Consider the following 20,453-nt stretch of genomic DNA (forward strand, 5'->3'; position numbering starts at 1 on the left):
TGGTTTTTTGAAACAACCGGTTGAACTAGTCAAAATGAACCGGTTAAACTAAATAAAAATACATGGAAAAAACCATTTTCAATAATAAACTTTGCTGGATTTTTTCACATTTATTTAGATTTTTCTCAATAAAAACATATGATAAATATTAATTATGATGTTTTTTTATGCACTTGTATTAATCTAAAACTATATTTTGTTTCGATATTATACTTTATTTTCTTTTTGACGTATACGAATTGATGTAAAACTTATAGTTATGTGTTCTTTTAATGTATTTAGATTGATCTGCAACTTATTTTTATGCATATTTTTAATGTTTGAACTTGTAGACGTCAAATCATGATTTATGAATTTATGTATATATGTGTAGAAAAATAAGAAAAAATGATGAAAATTATAGAAACCGGTTGACCCGACGGTCGAACCGGTTAAACCGGTTGAACTGAGAACCGATCGCCATACCGGTTGAACTAAAAAACCGGCTTTTAAAACATTGTTTGAAACCTTTATGACTTCATCAACTTAAACTGGATTTTGTACCTTAAAATCTGCCTCTGGATGAATCCATTGAGAAACAAAATTTATAGTCAATTCTTATTTTGGTATGTTATCAATTTTCTCCTTACGACCCTACAAAGATATAATAATTGGGATGGGCTTGACAAGTTAAATTGATTACACGTTTATAGTTTTACACAAAACACAAATTAATCGTGCATTTAGGAGTACCCTTCAATATTTAAAATTCCTCCACTCCAAACCAAAACTCTCACTCACTCTTTTGCTCGCCTTCAGATTCCATCCATGGCTACTTCCGAGTTCAAGAAGATTCGTATTCACAGGGACGATATTGTGAGTTTTTCATATTTCCTTTACCTACTGAAATGCCATTTGTTCCATGTTGATTAGAAATTCAGTAGTTTTCTTTTGGCGTTTCTACATTTGTATATGTATTCGTTTTTGTTTATTATAGTAAGGAAAAAAAAAAAAAGGAAATGTCAGGAGAAAGATGAAATGGAGAGAAACTCGATGTTTTGCTTTGTGTAAACATCGATTTTGAGAAAGATGATTTGTTAACCTTGAAGCTACACATCCATTCATTGCAGATATTTGATGCATATTTGATTGGCAAAGAAGACGCACCCGGAATCGTTGTTCTTCACGAGTGGTGGGGAGTTGATTTTGAGATCATGAGCCATGCACTCAGAATTTCTAAAATTGAATCTGGCTACAAAGTACTTATACCCGAGTAAACTATCAAACCTTACGTCTAGGCTTCTAGAACATAACATGTGATTATAAACTTAATTAATTCAACTCTCATCTCCCTTTTTATAATTAATAAATCATATCCTTTCATAATTTCAGTTTATACCATGGAAAATTTGGTCATGATGCTGTAGAAGCAAAACATTTGATGGATTGTCTTGATTGGCCATGTGCGTTAAAGGACATCCAAGCTTCGGTTAACTGGCTCAAGTGCAATGGCTCACGAAAGGTTTCTAAATACCAATAGTTTTAGTATTTTACTCGATATTAATGCATGAAATAGCAAATGTAGTTTTTAGTTGATATTAATGTGGTGATTGATGATTTGATATAGGTTGGTGTGACTGGATTTGGCATGGGTGGTGCTCTTGCTATTGCAAGTTCCGTTTGTGTCGCTGATGTTGTTACTGTTGTATCATTTTATGGAGTTCCTCCTCTTCACTTTGCAGATCCTGCTAAAATCAAAGCACCTGTACAAGCTCATTTTGGTGAACTTGACAATATTGCTGGATTTTCAGACAAAAAGGTACATTTTATATAAATTTTATGATGAATAAAAATGAGGATAGCTAAAAAGAAGGCACATAGTTCGTAGTAGAAAACATGTGAGTGAAAGAGCAAAGAAGTAAAAATGTCGCAGGTGGTATGAATGATGGTAAATGACCGAATTACGTTGTGTTTAGAACTAATATAAAATGCAAATGACAATAGCGACGAACAACTCACATACCTTATAGTAATAAAGAAGTGATGTTGAAGGATAAAAAGGTTAAAAGGATGTGTAAATGGATTAGGATTATGTTCCCTTCACTCACTTAACTTATTAAGATCTACTTTATATATTTAGAAAAAATCCCTACAATACCAAGCTTTTATTGAAAATCCGCTATTTTATTATTTTTTTCTTTTATAAAAGCCCTCACTTTATTTTTTTTCTTTTAGAACCATTCAAATTTCTTTTAAAAACAATCATCCAAGAAAAACTTTTAAAAACATCTTTTTTTATGAAAACATTTTTTTTTTCAATATACAAAATAAATTCTACCCATGGAACAAACTTCGTTAACCACTAAATGTGAGAAAGGATCTCTTACTAAAACCAAAACCGAGACCGAAAATTTCGGTTTTTTACTTTGAATTTTTGGTTTTTTTAGAATACATCATTTTTTTAGTATTTTTTTTCCTGCCCTTTATATAAAAACCACATTAACCAGAAACTTTTTGGTTTTTACGAAAAACAAAAACGAAAATGTCGATTTTCTAAAACAGTTTGATGTTTTTTGTCATTATGGGACCTTTTTCGCTTGCAATTTTCTTTTTATTTTTTTTACAAACCTTGCTAACCACCAATGTGTTTTAGACTCAAATATGATATACTAGTTTTGTAAAGATATTCATGAAATATATTGAAGTTTAAGCATGATGATGAAAGCTTATTAACAATGTATATGGCTACAAGAACACCGCAACCCTAAAGCTTTACGGGAAAATAAGAAACCTACAAAAAAAATCGATAATTTGGTATTTCCAAAATCAAAAACCAAAAATTTCGGTTCAGTGTTGGTTTTAATCAAAAATCAAACCATTCTAACATCTAATGGTTATCAAACTTTGTTTCATAGCCACAAATTATGATTATTCTAAAAAAAAATGTTTTTTGAAAATTTTTTAGTATTTTCTTAAAGAAAAAAAAGTAAAACAATGGGTTTTCTTATAAAAGCGTATAAAAACTATCTTTATGTATGTCCCTATTAAGTTCATCTACCATTAAATCAAATAGAAACAACACTTAAGGGGTTGTTTCTTTATTGTTTTTTCCTTCATCTAGTGGTGTATGGGTGTTTGTTTGGAGTAACAATTGTACAAGCAAGTAACTTTCTTTTTGTGTGTGTACCCTATCAGTAGTCTTTTTTTTTTTTTTTTTGAACGGCAAGGATAAAATATTCATTAAAAGAGCCAGCAGGACGTTGGGCAATCACAGTACATACATGAGAAGAAATAGGAAAGAGAGAAAATAGATGCAGATAAGACAACCTAGACTAAGTTAATGTTGATCTAGGAAATTTAAATGGAATCCAAAACTTGTTTACAACCAGATTCTCCGCCTAGGGTGCTTGAGGCATCGGCGACCTTTTGTTGAAGCAGCACTGACAGTTTAGTTCTGTACTACGAGTGAGATGGTTGTGCTTCAAAGCAAACTACCCCTCCAAAAGACTAGGTTCTACCGGATTCTGTGTTCCTTGACGATCCTCCAGATGCGAATATGAGATCCTTCATGGGATTTCTACAACTCCAATAAATGCAATTGAGAGATCCTGCAAGATGTTTTGCAACTACCTCTAAAACCAAGAGTGAGATTGAAAGGAAACTGCAAGAGAAGTCAAACACGAATAGAGAAAAACACACGCCAAGTTAACTTTTCCCCCATCCCATTTTAAATCAGCCCACACTAGAAAGAACCACACGAAAGAATGCCAGGCATAGTTATATGCCTAAAAAAGATGTCTACCCGAGGTAAAGGAAAAACGCACACCAAACACACACTTAAACTACTACCTGGCATACACCAAGACACCAAAAGAAATGGAATGGAGCCAACCCCCCCCCCCCCCTACTTGAATTTTACATCAGGCCAGCCTCTTGAATTGGGTTGCAACACCATTCTAACCATCTGAGCTTCTTAGTTTTATGTCTAACATTTATCCATAGATACGATAAGGTCTGAATATCGTTTATGAGAAAGGAAGGAGAGATGCATTTTTCTGAATAAGCCATTTTGTTTCTAAAGCTCCAAATGACCCAAATAAAGACCAAGGACACAGCTTCATGAAGTAAACCTAGATCATCATTAGATTGAAGATTTACTTTGCAGTGAAGTAAATCTATAACCGACTGGAAACCCGGTGGAAACCGGTGCCACCAAGATGCAACGTCACCCCAAACTTTTAATGAAACTGAGCAAGTGGTGAATAGATGGCTCTCGGATTCTGCATGCTGATTGCATAGGGTGCATAGAGGGTTGGATCCAATTCCTAATTTGAACAAGTTCTCTTTGGTTGGTAATCTGCCATGACTAACTCTCCAAGCTAGGATGTTTACTTTCCGAGGTACCAGATGATTCCAGATCCAACAGTTGCTTGATTTTGGCATGATCTTGTTATCGATATGGATTCTCAGAGAGGCTACTGTGTATACTCCTGAGGCCACAAGCTTCCAGAACCTACCTTCACTTTGGTTCGAGTAGTCTTAATATGAAAATTTTGATAATCGTTCTTTCTAGAAGTCATGCGGAATAATAATAATAATAATAATAATAATAATAATAATAATAATAATAATAATAATAAAGTTTTTATGTAGACATGATATAAATTGAAATTGTAAATGATCACACGATATAAAAAAGTCATAAATGAAACTTTCTACTAAATACAACTTGTTACAAATTTGTCCTAACTATTTATATTCTTTGTAATATTATAAGTTAATTTTGGGCTTGTTTTGTAGACTGCGAAAGCTCTGGAAGAAAAACTAAAGGCATCGGGAAAGCAATATGAGGTACATTTATATCATGGAGTGTCACATGCATTTATGAACACTTCTCCTGAAGGTGAGAAAAGGAGAAAGAGTTTAGGGATGATTGACGAAGACATAACAGGTACAGCTGACGTGGCATGGTCTCGATTCCAAGCTTGGATGAACCGTTATTTATGAGCTTGAGCTCAATCATAATTGAGGTAATAATAAACAGAAACACCATCTTAGGAATCAATGATTTGGTATATTTGATGCTAAAATGGTGTGTGTATTGTTTGTAAAATCGGTTTCTTTTTATTTCCGTTAAGTTGTTGATATCATTTCAATTATGTGATGTGTAACCCTCTCGAACTATTTGATATTAAAATGGTGTGTATAGAAATGTTATCTCGTGCCTAGAACCTAGTTGCATTTTCTTTAGCTAAATAAGCCTTTTTATTATTGAACACCAACTTGCAACCCATGATCTATATTCCCTTAAGTTTAAGTAAGTCATAAGTGAACAAATCTCCAACGTCTTGTTCTTAATTATGCAATGATTCCACCTCTTTTATCATAACAACCATCCATAACTCTTCCTCTTTTGAAGAAACCACTTTGTGGTAAAATAGTTGACTTATTGGAACTAATCTTGTCATCCGCTACTTGTAATGCATAAGCCCCCAAACCTTCACACCAAAACCATAATGGGGGGATGCATATTCTTTAATGGATTATCTCATGCTATGGAGGAACAATGATTTCACGTTAGAACTAGTTCCCCTTATCATAATCCAAATTATGTATTACCGGAGAAAACACACGGTCGAAATGGACTACCCTCTATGTGGTTGTGTATCATGATGAAATTATGTGACTCCTCAATGACATAACCATGTACCCCATCATTCTCAACCCATTAAACACCACTTTATACATGAAACTCATAGATATGAGACATAGTTATGGGTACATGGTTGGGTATTTACAGTTCTACATAGCTTTGTAGTCTCCTATGTTGTAACTCCAATTTGAGTACCGGAACCAATATTTTCGAAACGGTGGTAGTAGTCGACAAATTAATAGTAGTTTTACAAGATGGTGTATTCACTGTATTGTGTTAACTTTTTGACCTGTCTAAAATGTCCACCCAACTGAAATTACCCTCGTATTGACAACATTAAATAGTCATTTAATCAATGAACAAACATTTAAGTAAAAGATTTATAGATAGGGTCCCAAAAATTGAAATATTTAACAGTTTGATTATATTGAAACATAAAGGCGTACAAGGGTATGACAAAATAATCAAAGAGACAATAGTTGATGTTTTCTTTTTGAATAATTTGAATAAGTTTAATTATAGATCGAACACAAAAATAAACTTAATAATTAAATATATATATATACAAAATCTAAAGTTGATTATCCTTAAAGTCATTATTCATTAATTTTATTCACATGTAAACCACGTGTTAGTTGTTCCTAAAAAAATTCACATACCAAATATAAATAAATATCATAAAACAATATGATATTAATATGTATTTATTTTATAATATAAATAAAATGACAATATAAGTATTATTAATTATAATTAAAATTCCAATAACATATTTATTTTAAAATATGTATCTGATAAAAAAAAATTAACAATAATGGATATACACCTACTTTATAATATACCATTAGTATCTATAATCAAATAAAGAGAAAATTACAATTTGGTCCATGTGGTTTGCGATTTTCATTGGATTGAATCCAAAAACTTTCATACTTGAGAATTTGATATTTGATGGATTTGGTCCTCATGTAAGGTATATTTGTATTTTCACATGCCTTGCATACATATTTTCCACACCATTTGTTAAACAAAGTACATAAATAACAATACCACACAAAATACATATGTTTTACTTTATATAATACCAAAAGAGTATACCGTAATTAGTTAAGAAAATTACATATAATACTGATGTTTTTAAAACACAACAAACAAGTACAAATAACAAAAACATCAAATGACATCAAAAGAAACTTAACAAGCATCAAACTATATACACTGTGACATTCCCAATTTCACGGTAAAAAAAGACCGATTTGTTTATGCTTTGTTTTTAAAATCAAAGTAATCTTTTAAAGAGAACGGTTGCAGAATTTGTTCACAAAACAAAATATGATATGAATTTATCAAAAGCATTTCTTAAAAAAAATGTATTTTCATTATATAACAAAATCTCGGGATGTCATGTTCCAATAAAGACACATAAGCATAAACAGAACTTACATTTAATTACACTAATGATTTACATCTGCATAAATCTCTCAGTAAAATAAGTCTTCGTATTGATACATGTGATACAAAGAAAACTGATAGGGTCAGACTTGGGAGCCTGGTGAGCATATATGGTTTTCAACCCACAATAATATAATTATTATATTTAATCATTAAATAATCAACCCAATTACCCATCCCTCTTATCTTCTTTAATTCTTAATGTTTTACCCTAAGAATCAATTATCCTTCAATCATTCATTCCTAAGAATTGACATAAGGAATTGACACAAAATCCATCGCTACACAAGGTGCATCTGCCAAGGTTATCCTTTAAGCGCCTCTGCTCGGATTACAACATACACTATTAGGTGAATCTGTCAACATTATGACATTCTATTTTAGGTACATTTGTCGACATTATCGTTTAAGCGTATCTGCCAGGACTACGACATTCATTATTAGGTGCATCTGCCAATATTATCCTTAAGAGCATCTGCTAGTATTATGACATTCTCTATTTGGTGCATCTGCCAAAATTATTCCTAAGCGCATCTGCAAGTATTATTACATTCACTATTGGTGCATCTGCCAATATTATTCTTAATCATCTTTCGCACCTCATCATTTATCTACCTATATTTTCCCCAATATAATAGTAGATATAAAACACATACACAGTTTAACTTATTTAAAACCTATACCAAACATTGCATTCAACACCAATCTCAAATAAAACAAACAACTTATTAACATATATCACGTATTTTATAGTCAATACTTCGTATTGAACACTCATCTCAGATAAAAAAACAACTTATTAACACATAGCACGTATTTCATAGCAAATACTTAATATTTATGTGTTAGAAGAAAGTAACTATACACTTACTTGATTAGATGATGCTCGGACAACACTACGGCTTGTAAAAGTAGTATTCTTTGGTAGATCTGGAAGATCTTCACAAAAACCTGGCTTCTTGCGGGCAGAGCTTCGGCTCGGGAATTTCACTTCTCAGAATCTTCGAGGCCTCGGGACTCGCTTTGGGTATCGGGAATGATACCAGGGATTCGAGGTATTTCTTACATGCAAAACGAGGTAAAAACGCGAGAGAAATGGAAGAATGGAGCACCAAAACTCGGCAGCCCTCAACATCTATTTATAGGGTGCTGGAAGAAGGATTACGTTGGGCGTAATCTCTAGTTACGCTGGGCGTAACCTGGATAAGGTCGTTGACTCCCCCCCCCCCCCCCCCTCTTTGGATAATATCGAAATTAAATTTAATATTTTAGTTATTTAATAAACTTCAAAAATTCATATCTTTCTCATACGAACTCCGTTTTCGACGTTCTTTATATCCACGCGTAGGTGAGACTATGCTCTACAACTTTTGTTTCAACTCTATCGGCTAGTTTTGACTTTATTTTTAGTAAGCCGGGACAAGAAAACCCCGTTATAAATTCATAACTTCTTCATCCGACGTTCGTTTTCATCTGTCTTTTTACCGTTGCACTAATATCAACAAGATCTTTGATTTTCGTTTAGATTGTTTCAGCTAAAAACCGTTCGATCTCAAATCGAGTATTCGGGTTGCATACCGCTAAGTCAAAACTTAGAAAAATCATAACTTCCTCATACGAAGTCAGATTCGGACGTTCTTTTTATGCACGCTCACGGTTTAACGAACTCTACGACTTTCATTTAGATTTCTAAGGCTAAATATTTCTCTAACATAAATTCACTTTTTACGTCATTCAACGTAGTGCCGGTTCTATCGCGAAACTTCGACAGGTCATAACTTCTTCATTATAACTCGGATTTCGCCGTTCTTTATATGTACGAAATCCTTGTAAAATATTCTATAACTTAGTTAAGATTATTGTTTCTAAATAATCTTCCATCAAAAAATCATTTTTGACGCTTATTGTCTCTAAATTGACTAGCTCTGATCTACAGGCCTTACATACACCTTGACCTATCTTTAGCTCGACCTATAGTTTGCCACAAATAGTCAAGAATTCTCAGCTTCTCTATACTTTCCATAACTTCATCAATTAAATCCTTCACCTTTAAGTCAGACTCGTTTTCTTCATGAAGATAGAAAAATTATTTAGTCCTTACGCTGATTTTAGGTTTCTTCTTCATAGCTTTGAACTGTTTGACCATACTCTCCCCATGATAATTTAGACACAACTTTTCAACATTAAAATCTAACCTCATTTATATAAGTTAGTTGACCTGCATGGTAGAAAATTTTGCAATATGTTACATGTATTCTTTCTGGTGTGAGTCTATTTTATATATATATATATATATATATATATATATATATATATATATATATATATATATATATATATATATATATATATATATATATATATATATATATATATATGCACTTAGCTTTAATAAACCCAAATTATACATACACTTTTGTTTATATGATTACTAAACAACACAAATAAAATTCTACACATTTATTAATATCTTGAAAACAAAGTATGGGTTTTCTCAATGTCATAGCAATAATGCCAAATTCACCCATTTTTTGGGATTACTATCTGGGAAATGTAATAATTACAAGGATTTATACGTGGCTTCATGATTACCACCTAAGAAATTAATTAAGACGTTGATTACAAATTAGGGGTCTTTTCATTTGGGGGTTGACTAATAAGACACCCTATTTTACCATTTAGACAACCCTAATTAATGTTTGAAATATTTTTATTGGTTGAAATTGCATTGTTTTCCGAAAAAGATGATTACAAGAAGTTGATTATAGGTTGATTTTTTATAAAAATGATTATAGGGTGTCTAAGGGGTGTCTTATTAGCATCACCCTTTCATTTGTCATAGTACTTAAATGATAGTAGCCTAAATTATCCATATAAGCAACCACACCTAGAAAAAGCTAATCATATTTCCAAGTTTCAAACAAAACCTAGTTCTCTAAAACAAATCCACAACAAAGAAATGACGTCAAGCATTCAATTCCAGTTAGCATTAATCCCTGAAATTGAGTATGATATATCGAAGGACATGAGAAACATAAAAAAAGTTTTAATAAGGTTCAAGGAGATAAACTCAAACTTTAAGAGGAAGGTAATATGTTGGAGTAGCTCAAAGGCTTCCCATACTTCATCAATGGGTTTATCGCACAATTTTACATCTCCAGATCTCAAGTTAAAGATACCGAGCTCCTTTTGGCCCTCAACAGTCTGTTGGAGGTAGTTGGACAATGATTGAATGATCGTATGACACATCTTGATAGGGTCCGACATTAAGCCTCAAGATTGCAACTTTTAATATTCTTGTTAGGTTTAAGCTTGTGATGTTTTTTTGGTAAGGGGTTAAGGTTTTTTTTTGCTGTAAAAGATTCAACATTTTTTGTGAATGAATGTAATATAATCGATGTTTTATTATCTTTAGTGTATGAATATGAATGAAAGTGACATAAATTGTAGTGTAATACCTTATATTAGATGAGGATGCCATGAGTCGGTGCTTAGGGCTTATGATGCCAGTGTTGAAGAGGTGAATGTCGGAGATGAGAAACAAAGTGATTATCGGAGTGGATTGGAGAAGAAAGGGAAAACAATGGATTGTTTCTTGAATTAGCGTTCATATGGGATGGCATATTCGGCTAATAAATGAAATGGTAGGTGAAAAAACAAATATACCTCACGTAAGGTGCACATGGGGTGGAATAACAACCAAAACAGATGGTTGTTAAGTCTAATAACCAATTCCACAACAAAAGTTATCAATAAAAACCAAATCCACAAATTAAACAGTTTTTGGATTCAATTTAAGTGGTGTGGTTTACAAGTTGTTCAATTCAGTACAATAACGGAAATTATTGATTTTGCTGCATCCTAGGGTAATTGTCCAAAGAAGAGAAGTATCCTTCAAATCATTGTCTACGACACCTTGTGGATTATCTGAAAAGAAAGAAACATTATAATATTTAACAACCGGCGAATATCACCCAATAAACATACAGTCATTAGTATTCACTTGGATCAAATTCTGAAAAATAACCGGAAGAAAATGAACCGAAGAATATTTGGTGTATCGATCTTTTTTCTTGTACTTAAGTTGTCTTTGTATCTATGCTTTTTACTTCTCCCTCTCTAACATCATGCTAGAGTTGGGTTTCTTTTATTTAATATATATTTATTTGGGGGTTCTAAAAAACCATAGACTATTTTACAATTTTTGTAAAAAATAAATGATTAATTTTAGTTTGTACTTTCAATAAAAACAAGTATGCTGAAAACGACACAGTTCAGTTGAATAAAAACTAGGGGTGTTCGTGGCTCGGTTTGAAACCGTGAAACCGGCCAAACCGGTCATCGGTTTGGTTTTACGGTTTGTATTTTTCTTTACGGTTTGGCTTGCGGTTTCGAACTTTTCAAACCGTAGTGAACGGTTTGGCTTATGGTTTTGAAGATCTCAAACCGTATAAAAACCGGACCGGACCGTAAGTTTTTTATATATATTATTTATTTTTTATATGTAATTATATTTTGTTGTATTATATATTAATTTTTATATATAAATAATAAAATTAAAACCAACCACATTTAATTATCACAACCCAGTCATTCTATTGTGGTTTCTTTTGTGAAGTCCAAGCCCAATCCAACTATCCCACAATCCAAAGACGGGAAGTAAGTTTTTCTTGCTCTTAACCTAATCGCAAAAGACGCAAGCTCAGGAGTGAACTCAGAAGAGTTGAAGCCATTTCCCTTTCGTTGTTCTTCGCTTCTTCAGTTCCTCTACACCTCGTTGCCACCTGCAACAGCTCCGACTACACCTTGACACGGCCTGCAGCAGCTCCGACTATAGGTTTGCTTCTCGTTCAGAAGAGAGCAGCTCCGCTTGCAGGTTCGCTTCTCGTTCTTCCTTTCTAAACAAATCGTTTTTTTATCTTGATCTGAGCTCTAAGCCTCTAGCTTCTAAGCAAATATGATTGATAATCTGATTCATACTCAAATGGATGTAGATTTAGATGTTTGTTCAAAAAGTATTTGAGAAAGAAGAAATTGTTCTTGTTTTAGATGGCAACTATCAACATTCAGGAGGATCTTATTTCAAAAGAAAAAATTAGGTGTGTTATTCATCACGTATATTTGTAACTTTACATATGTTTTTGTGAAAGCTAATGATTTGTTAATCTTTTACATCATCAGGAGTCATTGGTTGCTAATGTAAATAAATATTATTCTTTTGAATAAATCTGGGATGGATCTTCCAATACTTCCTCATCAGATCAGGAAAGCTAGTACGTCCACCCCCCCCCCCCCCCCTCCCCCTCCTTTTTTTTTCCTTTCTTTATGATAAATGATGTTTAAAAAAGTAATTGAGAAAATTGATACTAATCAAATCTTTATAAATATCCTTGTATGACCCATTTTCTTATATATCCTACACTTGTAGTGTAGTCTTATATTTTACACGATTATTTGCATAGATATTTATTTACTTGTTTTTTATTTGAAATTTGAAAATGCAGCCAGGATGGTAGGTTGGTTGAAGGGGTGGGTGGACATCCATCAATTCTATATCACAGAGACATAGACTTCAGCTTGATTGGTTCCCAATATAATAAATTAAATTATTCTTTAATCATTTTGTTTCTCCTTATTTGTATTAATATTTAAACTTTAATGTTTTTATAACAAAACATATACCATCCAGTTCACCTGAACTCCTGAAGGAGCACGCATAACATATATTCACTCTAGGGAGCACGCACCGCTCGGTTTAATACCTTTAATAGTGCAATATTTTTTATTTTATTTTTTCTAAATTAGTCTAATGGGCTCGACTAAAATGGGCCTAAAAAGCCCAAACCGTGAAACCAAACCGGAGCCAAACCGTTAGTAACGGCTTGGTTTGGTTCGGTTTTAATTTTTAATGGCTTGATTTTGGTTTTCGCTTGACAAAAACCGTTACTAACGGTTTGGCTTCGGTTTTACCTAAAAACCGAAAAAACCGGACCGTGAACACCCCTAATAAAAACCCAAAAGTCATATCTTGTCGAGGTCTTATTAAAAAAATAGAAATAAAATCATCGGTCGGTGAGCAGCGAGTCGCTGAGCCATCGAATCGAAGTAGAAAAGTTCAAACTCAATGGCACTGCTCAATTATTCCCGAGTCTTCTCAAAAACCCTCAACTCAAAAGCTGTAAGCAGAACTCTCACTCCCTCATTTGCTCGCCTTCAGATTCGATCCATGGCTACTTCCGAGATCAAGAAGATTCAGATTCAAAGAGACGACACCGTAAGTTTTTCGTATTTCCTTTATCCATTGAAACGCCCTTTGTTCTCTGTGGATAAGAAGTTTAGCAGTTGTCTATTGAGTGATTACTTTTAAATTGTTTGTCCACGATTACGAGCTGTCAAATTATGATACATATGATGGTTTCTTTGCCCTAATCATTATCATACTACGATTTCTTTGTTCTAATCGTGCGCATGCTTAGTCTGATGCATATGATGATCCTTTGATCTAATCGTGCAACTCCATTAGATTGTTATTCTATAGATTTGATCAATATTTTTGAGCTTGCTACTTTATTCAAGTTCACTCTCATACTAGTGTTCGTTCCTTCTGCCTTTCTTGTACGATTCGTTGACCTTGAAGTTACACATCTATCTCTTCATTGCAGACATTTGATGCATATGTGGTTGGAAAAGAAGACGCACCTGGAATCGTTGTTCTTCAGGAATGGTGGGGAGTTGATTTCGAAATCAAGAATCACGCCCTCAAAATTTCCAAACTTGACCCTGGATACAAAACACTTATACCCGAGTAAACTATCAAAACACTTCTAATTATAATCTTTTACTTCCCATCTTCTTCTATAATCTATAATCAATAAATCAAATCATCTTCCATGATTTCAGTTTATACAGAGGAAAAGTTGGTCTTGATGCTGCAGAAGCACAACATTTAATGGATGGTCTTGATTGGCAAGGTGCTGTAAAGGACATTCAAGCTTCAGTTAACTGGCTCAAGGCCAATGGCTCAAAGAAGGTTTATATACTTTAAATACAACAACGATTTTAGTATTTTACTCGATGTTAATTCAAGAAAATAGTAAATGTAGTTTTTAGTTAATTTTGATGTGGTGATTGATGATTTGATGTAGGTTGGTGTGACTGGATATTGTATGGGTGGTGCTCTTGCTATTGCAAGTTCTGTTTTAGTCCCTGAGGTTGATGCTGCTGTTGCATTTTATGGAGTTCCTCCTAATGAACTTGCAGATCCTGCCAACATTAAAGTACCTGTACAAGCTCATTTTGGAGAACTTGACAACATTGTTGGATTTTCGGATGTTAAGGTATGATAAATGACCATTTTACCCTTTTGTTTGAAATTTATCTTGAATAGAAATGACATTAGCTAGAAATAACTGAAATAGTTCATAGTGAAAAGGAAGTGAGGGTGAAGAGTAAAGAAGTAAAAAAAATAAGTGGTGTAATGCTAAATACAGTAAATGACCAAATTACCCTTTTTGATATTGTGCTTTTGGTTTTGTTTTGTAGACTGCTAAAGCTTTGGAGGAAAAACTGAAGGCATCAGGAAAGCCATATGAGGTATATATTTATCCTGGAGTAACACATGCATTTATGAACACTTCTCCTGAAGGTGTGGAAAGGAGAAAGAATTTGGGAATGATAGATCAAACTGAAGCTGATCCTGCTGACGAGGCGTGGTCTCGTTTCCAATCTTGGATGAATCGTTATTTATCAGCTTGAGTTTAATCATATAATTGAGGTAGTAATAATAATTACAAAACCTAAACACTATTTTAGGATATAATCAAGGATTTGGTAAGTTTTGTTAAAAGTTGTGTGGTGTTGGTTTGTAAGATCAAATTTTCATTTGTGGTTATGTTTGATGTTAATGTTAGAGATCTCATTTTAAGTACAAGATCAAAATTTCATTTGTGGTAAATTTTGCTAACATAATAATGATTTCCATGCCCACAAGGCCACGACATAAGAATTTACAAAAGTTTGAATGTGATGGTTGCAAAGAGAGCAACATGAACAACATTACATCCTCGTTCTCAATCTTTATTCCAACATTCTTAGCTCCAATAGAACGGAATTTGACTTGTATAAACGATCCCTTCACACTAAACTTTTCTTAATTCAACAAAAACAAGTGTTATGAATAGGGATGAGAATTTGGCATGAAAATCCAAACCGAACCAAATTAGTCCGTAATAAATAATTCGATTAGGTTTTTGGGTATCTATATTATGTTTATTCGGTTTTCGGGTTATCCAAATAACGGCTTAATCGGGTCAAAAAGACCAAACCCGAAATTGAAAAGTCACATTTTTTAATCCCTATTAACGCATCATTGATTTGCCTTGTGTAACATCTTGTTTATTGAACAGATAAGTAGATAAAGATTTATAAATGAATATTAGTCCTAAAGTAAATAATATTTAGCGTGGTGTTGGTGTTGAGGAGCCAAATGATATATTTTAGACTTCGGGGGTCAAAGTGTAATTTAAGGATGTATTTTGTAAAGATTTTTAGAAGTTAGGGTGTGTTTGGTAAGTATTGGACTTGATTTGAAAGAGATTTCAGAAGGCAAGGGTTAAATCGTAAATTTTGGATTTGAATTAAGAAGATTGTGAAGGGGAGGGACCAGGATTACCAAATCCGTTAATAGTTTGAATGGACTTTAACCGTGCCTTCCATTCCCGGTGGTCGTTGTTTCATTAAGTAACCCTAACCCTAAATCGTTATACCATCGGCCGCCACCATCAAATTGTAGCACCTTCAGCCACCGCCCCTGTCGTGACCGAGCACCACCCTCCGCCAACAAGCACCTTGTCGCCGAAAACGCTACCCTAATGTCGGAGACGTTGTGACAGTCGAATGAACCACCGAGGCCGAGTGTTGAAGTGTTGATTTGTCGTTGTGCTGGGTGTAAGCGAATGGGAAGCTGTCGGTAAGTCTAAACGCAACCCATCTTCTTTCTTCTTCTTCATTTTTATTGGTTGAACGCCGTGGGACGTCGCCGCTGCCGCCAGTGGCCTTATGGCCTCCGTTTTCTGTCCATTCTAGTAATGGCAGCCACCGTGAGGTGGCTGAATACGAGTATGAGCAAGTATATAGGTTATTCTCAACGTTTTTGGTATTATATGCGAGTTATTAATTGGAACAATCCACCACCACCACCTCTAGGTGGTGGCTACCACCCTTTGCCATTTTTCTGCCACCCTTTTCCGCCACCAGTGACCGTGGGAGGTGGCTGTATGTGTATATATATTATGTGTGAGGTTGTTTATGCTTTTTTGGGCAGGAACTACCACCACCACCACCACCACCTTTGGAAATGGTGACTGTCGCCGCCTGCCGCCGTGAGCCACCACCGACCACCACTGTCGGAGGTGGCAGTGGGTGGTGCATGGCCTAGTGGAACCCTAATGGACCTAAACATTTAATCTTGGATTGGGCTGCTTCGTGATTAGGTTAGAAAACCCTAATTTTGGGTTTGTTAGTTTGGAGTTTACCGGGACTCGCGGTTGGATTGTTAGATTGATATTGTGAATTATGTCCGACTTCATTATGTGAATGGCCTAGTAGAGTGACAGACTTAATGGGTTCAGTAAGAAACACTTAACCCTAATTGTCCTTTTATGTGAAAACCCTAATTTTACCTGGGCCTTGAGTTGAGCTTTGGTGATTGGGCTATTGATGGGCCATCCGAGAACAATCATGTGGACTAGAATATATAGATGGGCTTTAGGGTAAGGCCCATATGAGGGTTTGGGCCGAATTTGAAAAATTGAGCCATAGTTGGGCTATTAGTGGACCTTTGTGACCCCATTTGGTATTGGGCCTTGGTGGGCCCAATGGGATTGGGTTATTTATGGGACGGGTTGGTGGACCATATTTAGACCTAATATGTGAAGGTTTGGTTTTAGATCCTAATGTGGTTAATTGTGGGTTTGGCTCAGTGTTAGAGGCTGGAGTACAACATCAACATTTATAGGATCTGTCCGCCATCCGCCATTCGAGGTGAGTCTTGTTACTATACTTACATGTGTGGTAATTTATGTTTGACCGGAGGGTCTTATTCGTGTTATTGACTGGAGGGTCTTAGTACATTATTGAACGGAGGGTCTTGGTACATTATTGACCGAGGGGTCTTGGTACATTATTGACTGGAGGGTCTTAATTGTTTATACTGTGATATGTGTTATCGTGCATACTATCTTTGTAACTTATGCAGTTATATTATTCTGTGTATATGTTGATCCTATGTGCTCATATTCAGTTATGTGATATTATGCAATTTTGTCTTTATGACATATGCTATATTATTCTGAGCCTTATTGAGTTGGGACCGGAGGGTCCCACCCGAGTTGTGAGACAAGAGGGTCTTCACTGAGGTACCGAACTGGAGAGTCCGACCCGAGTTTGTGAGAAAAAGAGGCTTCTCACTGAGACACATTACCGGAGGGTCCTTATTGAGATATAACCATGAGAGGCTAATTATTTGTGTGTGGTATTTTGGGGAACTCACTAAGCTTCGTGCTTACCATGTTATGTGTTATGTGTTTCAGGTACTTCTCAAGATCATAGGAAGGCGCCGACTTGATTGTACACATGAGGTAGAGTTGTGTTTCGACGATCCTGGATTTTATTCAAATAATTATGAACACGTGTTGTTGATAAATGATATATTGAGATTTTGTGGAAAGTGTTGATGTCATTTATGTGATTTTAAAAATGAAAAATCTGTGCAAAAATTTACGGTGTTACAAGTTGGTATCAGAGCCTTGGTTTGAGGGATTTGGATGTGCTCTCGGGTATGTATGAACTCAAATTGAGGATTTGAGAAAATTTTCTAAAAATAAATTATTTTTTTTTAAAAACGAGAAAGATTTTTTAAAGAGGAAACGAGATGGAGCAGTGTATACAATCACCTCGAGCCCAAATGGTGATTTCCCAAAATACCATTATTTGATTGTATTATGAGATATTTATGAGATATTAGAGTTGCATGCTAGATGATAGGCTAGGTATTTCAGAAATTAGGGCTAGAGTTGACTGATTCATGATGCCTTAGCCTAGGGGATGCTATTAATTGATATTATCTGCTATTTGCTCTGTATGTACTGAGTAGAAGTATCTAGCAGGAATCTTTTAGAGGGAGTCTTGAGTCGAGGAGTAATCTAGGAGAGATACCTAGACGAGTATTTGAGGAATCTACTGAGAGAGTAGTTAGAGATCCACGAGAGGTAAGACTGCCTGAGTTCGGTGATGCCTTTTGAGTTATGAGAAGAGCGAGTGGAGTGGTATGCTAGAGTGGTTTCATGTGCTGGTTCTTCGATGCCCGAATGCTGCTTGCTTTGTGCTTTGTGGAACTCTCGAATGATGGGAGTCGGCTACTAAGTGAATATGACGATATTCAGGAGGTAGATGGTTGGCATCACGAGGAGTTCTTCAACAGCTGATGGAAGAGAAGTGTGAGAACTAGGGAGTAATTCTAATCTGAGGAGTACGCTGTTTTGAGGTATGTATTTGCTGGAAGCGAACATGTGTATTGGGAATGGTGATTGAGAAGGTTGAGCAGCTTCTTAGAAAATCCGAGACGGTCTGTGTGGAAAGTATGGGTAGATGTGGTAGGTAGTATGGGCCTGTACTATTGAAAGCAGAGGACCCATACTCGAAACATGAAGAATTCTGAAGGTTCTAAGTAGCAGGATGAGGAGAAATGACATGGTTCGGGTACCATGATTCGTAGCAGAGTGTGTTTTCGCCTTTATCCATTATCCGGTTGTGATTATTCAAATTGGGAGTTGATATGGGAGATCGTGGGACCAGAGGGCCATGTCGGTTGAGCTTAAATGGAGTTTGCCCTGGGTGGGAAATTTTGAGTTTAGATCTCGAGGGTTTTGACTGGTGAGGTGCCACTTGGAGTCGGAAGACTCAAATAGGGGATGGAGATGATGCATCGTGGAGGATTGCAGTTTGAGTTGAGTGGTCGGGCGATGGCATGTGATGTCAAGTTTTATATTAAGAATTATATTGTCCCTGATTCCCATTTTGAGAGGATGGGTGAGTGAGCTTCTGATGCTAGAGATTAAAGGAAGACCCCGTAGGGCACTAGGTAGTTGCGATATTGACATCAAGAGTATTTTTGTTGTATGAGATCATTAGGTTACACTCTTATGTTGGGAAGGAGTCATTAGTGGGGACTGTGACCAATGAGGGCTTGAGTATGCCTTGTTTGAATTTGGTAAGCCGTATATCAGCAACTATTTCAGGAAAACGAGAGGAGTATATCAGGATGACAGCTTTCGTGGTGAGAATAAGGTCTCCCGTGCTATGTTGATTCTTAAAGTGGGGTGATGGTTGAGGATTCAGAGAATGAAGTGTGTGATAGTCCATTATCTCCAAGAAAGGAGATGGGGCTATTCTAGGACCGTAAAAATATTTGCATGTGCAACCGGACGAGGTTCTGGGTGACTGGAGGCAGTCACATTGGGAGGATTCTGAGGTTTTCACATGGGGTTCGGGGTACTTGGAGTTATTTGGTCATTTTCCAGAAAGTCATCGAGTGCTGCGTGGTACGTCTCCTGAGTCGGGAATGATGCATCTGGAGAGCCAGTCTGTAGTGTGGTTGTTTGGGTATGACTTTGGGCGATGGTTCAAGCCCTAAGTGGGGGAGAACTGGGTATTCTATTGAGAGGATCGACAATATGTTTAAGTTGCGGTTAGGAGATTTGGTTATGGGGATCTGCGGTAAAGACATATGAGACATGGGATTAATGGTGGATGAGGCAAGGTGCAGAGCAAGATGATGCATGTTGTATGTGTTCAGGAAAGAACGAGTGTATCCACGGCTAGTAGCTGTGGGTTAGGGTATCTTCGAGTTTTCAATGGTTGAGTTCGAGGTGGTGGGTTCGTTGAGGTCCAGCTTCGATTGTTGAAATTTTTTAGTTTGATGTATAGATTGTTATCTATACCCCGGGAGGGGCAACAGTTAATTTGTCAATCAACTTTAGCATCATTATGAGTAGTTTCGCATGGGATTGATCAATAGAGTTTAGGATTTCGGATTGTCGTTGACGTTTTCTCAATCACCTGCGATTCCTCCTAAATTCAATTATGAGTTGAAGTTCTTCAAGGGTTTCGATTGGTGAAAGCCAAAGATCCGAGGTAATGGCAAGCTTGCGTGAGATTTTATGATGGTGTATCGAGGTATCCGAGTATAATGCCCTAACATGTTGGATTATTTTGAGACTCGGGTTTTTGAGGCGGCAAGTGGAGTATCGAGTGGTTATTGTCCCAGTGGGAACCCATCAACTAATTGTCATCGGATGAGGATTGTCCAAGA

General features: G+C 35.5%; 2 protein-coding genes across 2 annotated transcripts; both read left to right on the forward strand.

Moving 5' to 3' along the window:
• Window positions 1-721: 721 nt before the first annotated feature.
• On the forward strand, window positions 722-5,210 carry LOC145017887 (uncharacterized). The gene is made up of 5 exons (XM_078975841.1): window positions 722-855; window positions 1,110-1,252; window positions 1,372-1,501; window positions 1,607-1,798; window positions 4,780-5,210. The coding sequence occupies exons 1-5, from the start codon at window positions 808-810 to the stop codon at window positions 4,984-4,986; spliced, it is 720 nt and encodes a 239-aa protein (XP_078831967.1). The 5' UTR covers window positions 722-807; the 3' UTR covers window positions 4,987-5,210.
• A 7,909-nt stretch (window positions 5,211-13,119) lies between these two features.
• Window positions 13,120-15,038, forward strand: LOC145017670 (uncharacterized). Its single transcript, XM_078975662.1, has 5 exons — window positions 13,120-13,358; window positions 13,747-13,889; window positions 13,985-14,114; window positions 14,230-14,421; window positions 14,627-15,038. Exons 1-5 carry the CDS (start codon window positions 13,209-13,211, stop codon window positions 14,837-14,839), a joined length of 828 nt encoding a protein of 275 aa, XP_078831788.1. The 5' UTR covers window positions 13,120-13,208; the 3' UTR covers window positions 14,840-15,038.
• The last annotated feature ends 5,415 nt before the right edge of the window (window positions 15,039-20,453 follow it).

The sequence above is a fragment of the Lactuca saligna genome, chromosome 9 (genome assembly GCF_052625555.1).
Source record: "Lactuca saligna cultivar CGN05327 chromosome 9, ASM5262555v1, whole genome shotgun sequence".
Lineage (NCBI taxonomy): Eukaryota > Viridiplantae > Streptophyta > Magnoliopsida > Asterales > Asteraceae > Lactuca > Lactuca saligna.

Excerpts from the sequence above, each read along its gene's own strand:
- LOC145017887 (XM_078975841.1), top strand. The coding sequence starts at position 808 with ATGGCTACTTCCGAGTTCAAGAAGATTCGTATTCACAGGGACGATATT. Across the intron at positions 1,253-1,371 it reads TACAAAGTACTTATACCCGA|TTTATACCATGGAAAATTTG; the intron begins GTAAACTATCAA and ends TCATAATTTCAG. Across the intron at positions 1,502-1,606 it reads AGTGCAATGGCTCACGAAAG|GTTGGTGTGACTGGATTTGG; the intron begins GTTTCTAAATAC and ends GATTTGATATAG.
- LOC145017670 (XM_078975662.1), top strand. The coding sequence starts at position 13,209 with ATGGCACTGCTCAATTATTCCCGAGTCTTCTCAAAAACCCTCAACTCA. Across the intron at positions 13,890-13,984 it reads TACAAAACACTTATACCCGA|TTTATACAGAGGAAAAGTTG; the intron begins GTAAACTATCAA and ends CCATGATTTCAG. Across the intron at positions 14,115-14,229 it reads AGGCCAATGGCTCAAAGAAG|GTTGGTGTGACTGGATATTG; the intron begins GTTTATATACTT and ends GATTTGATGTAG.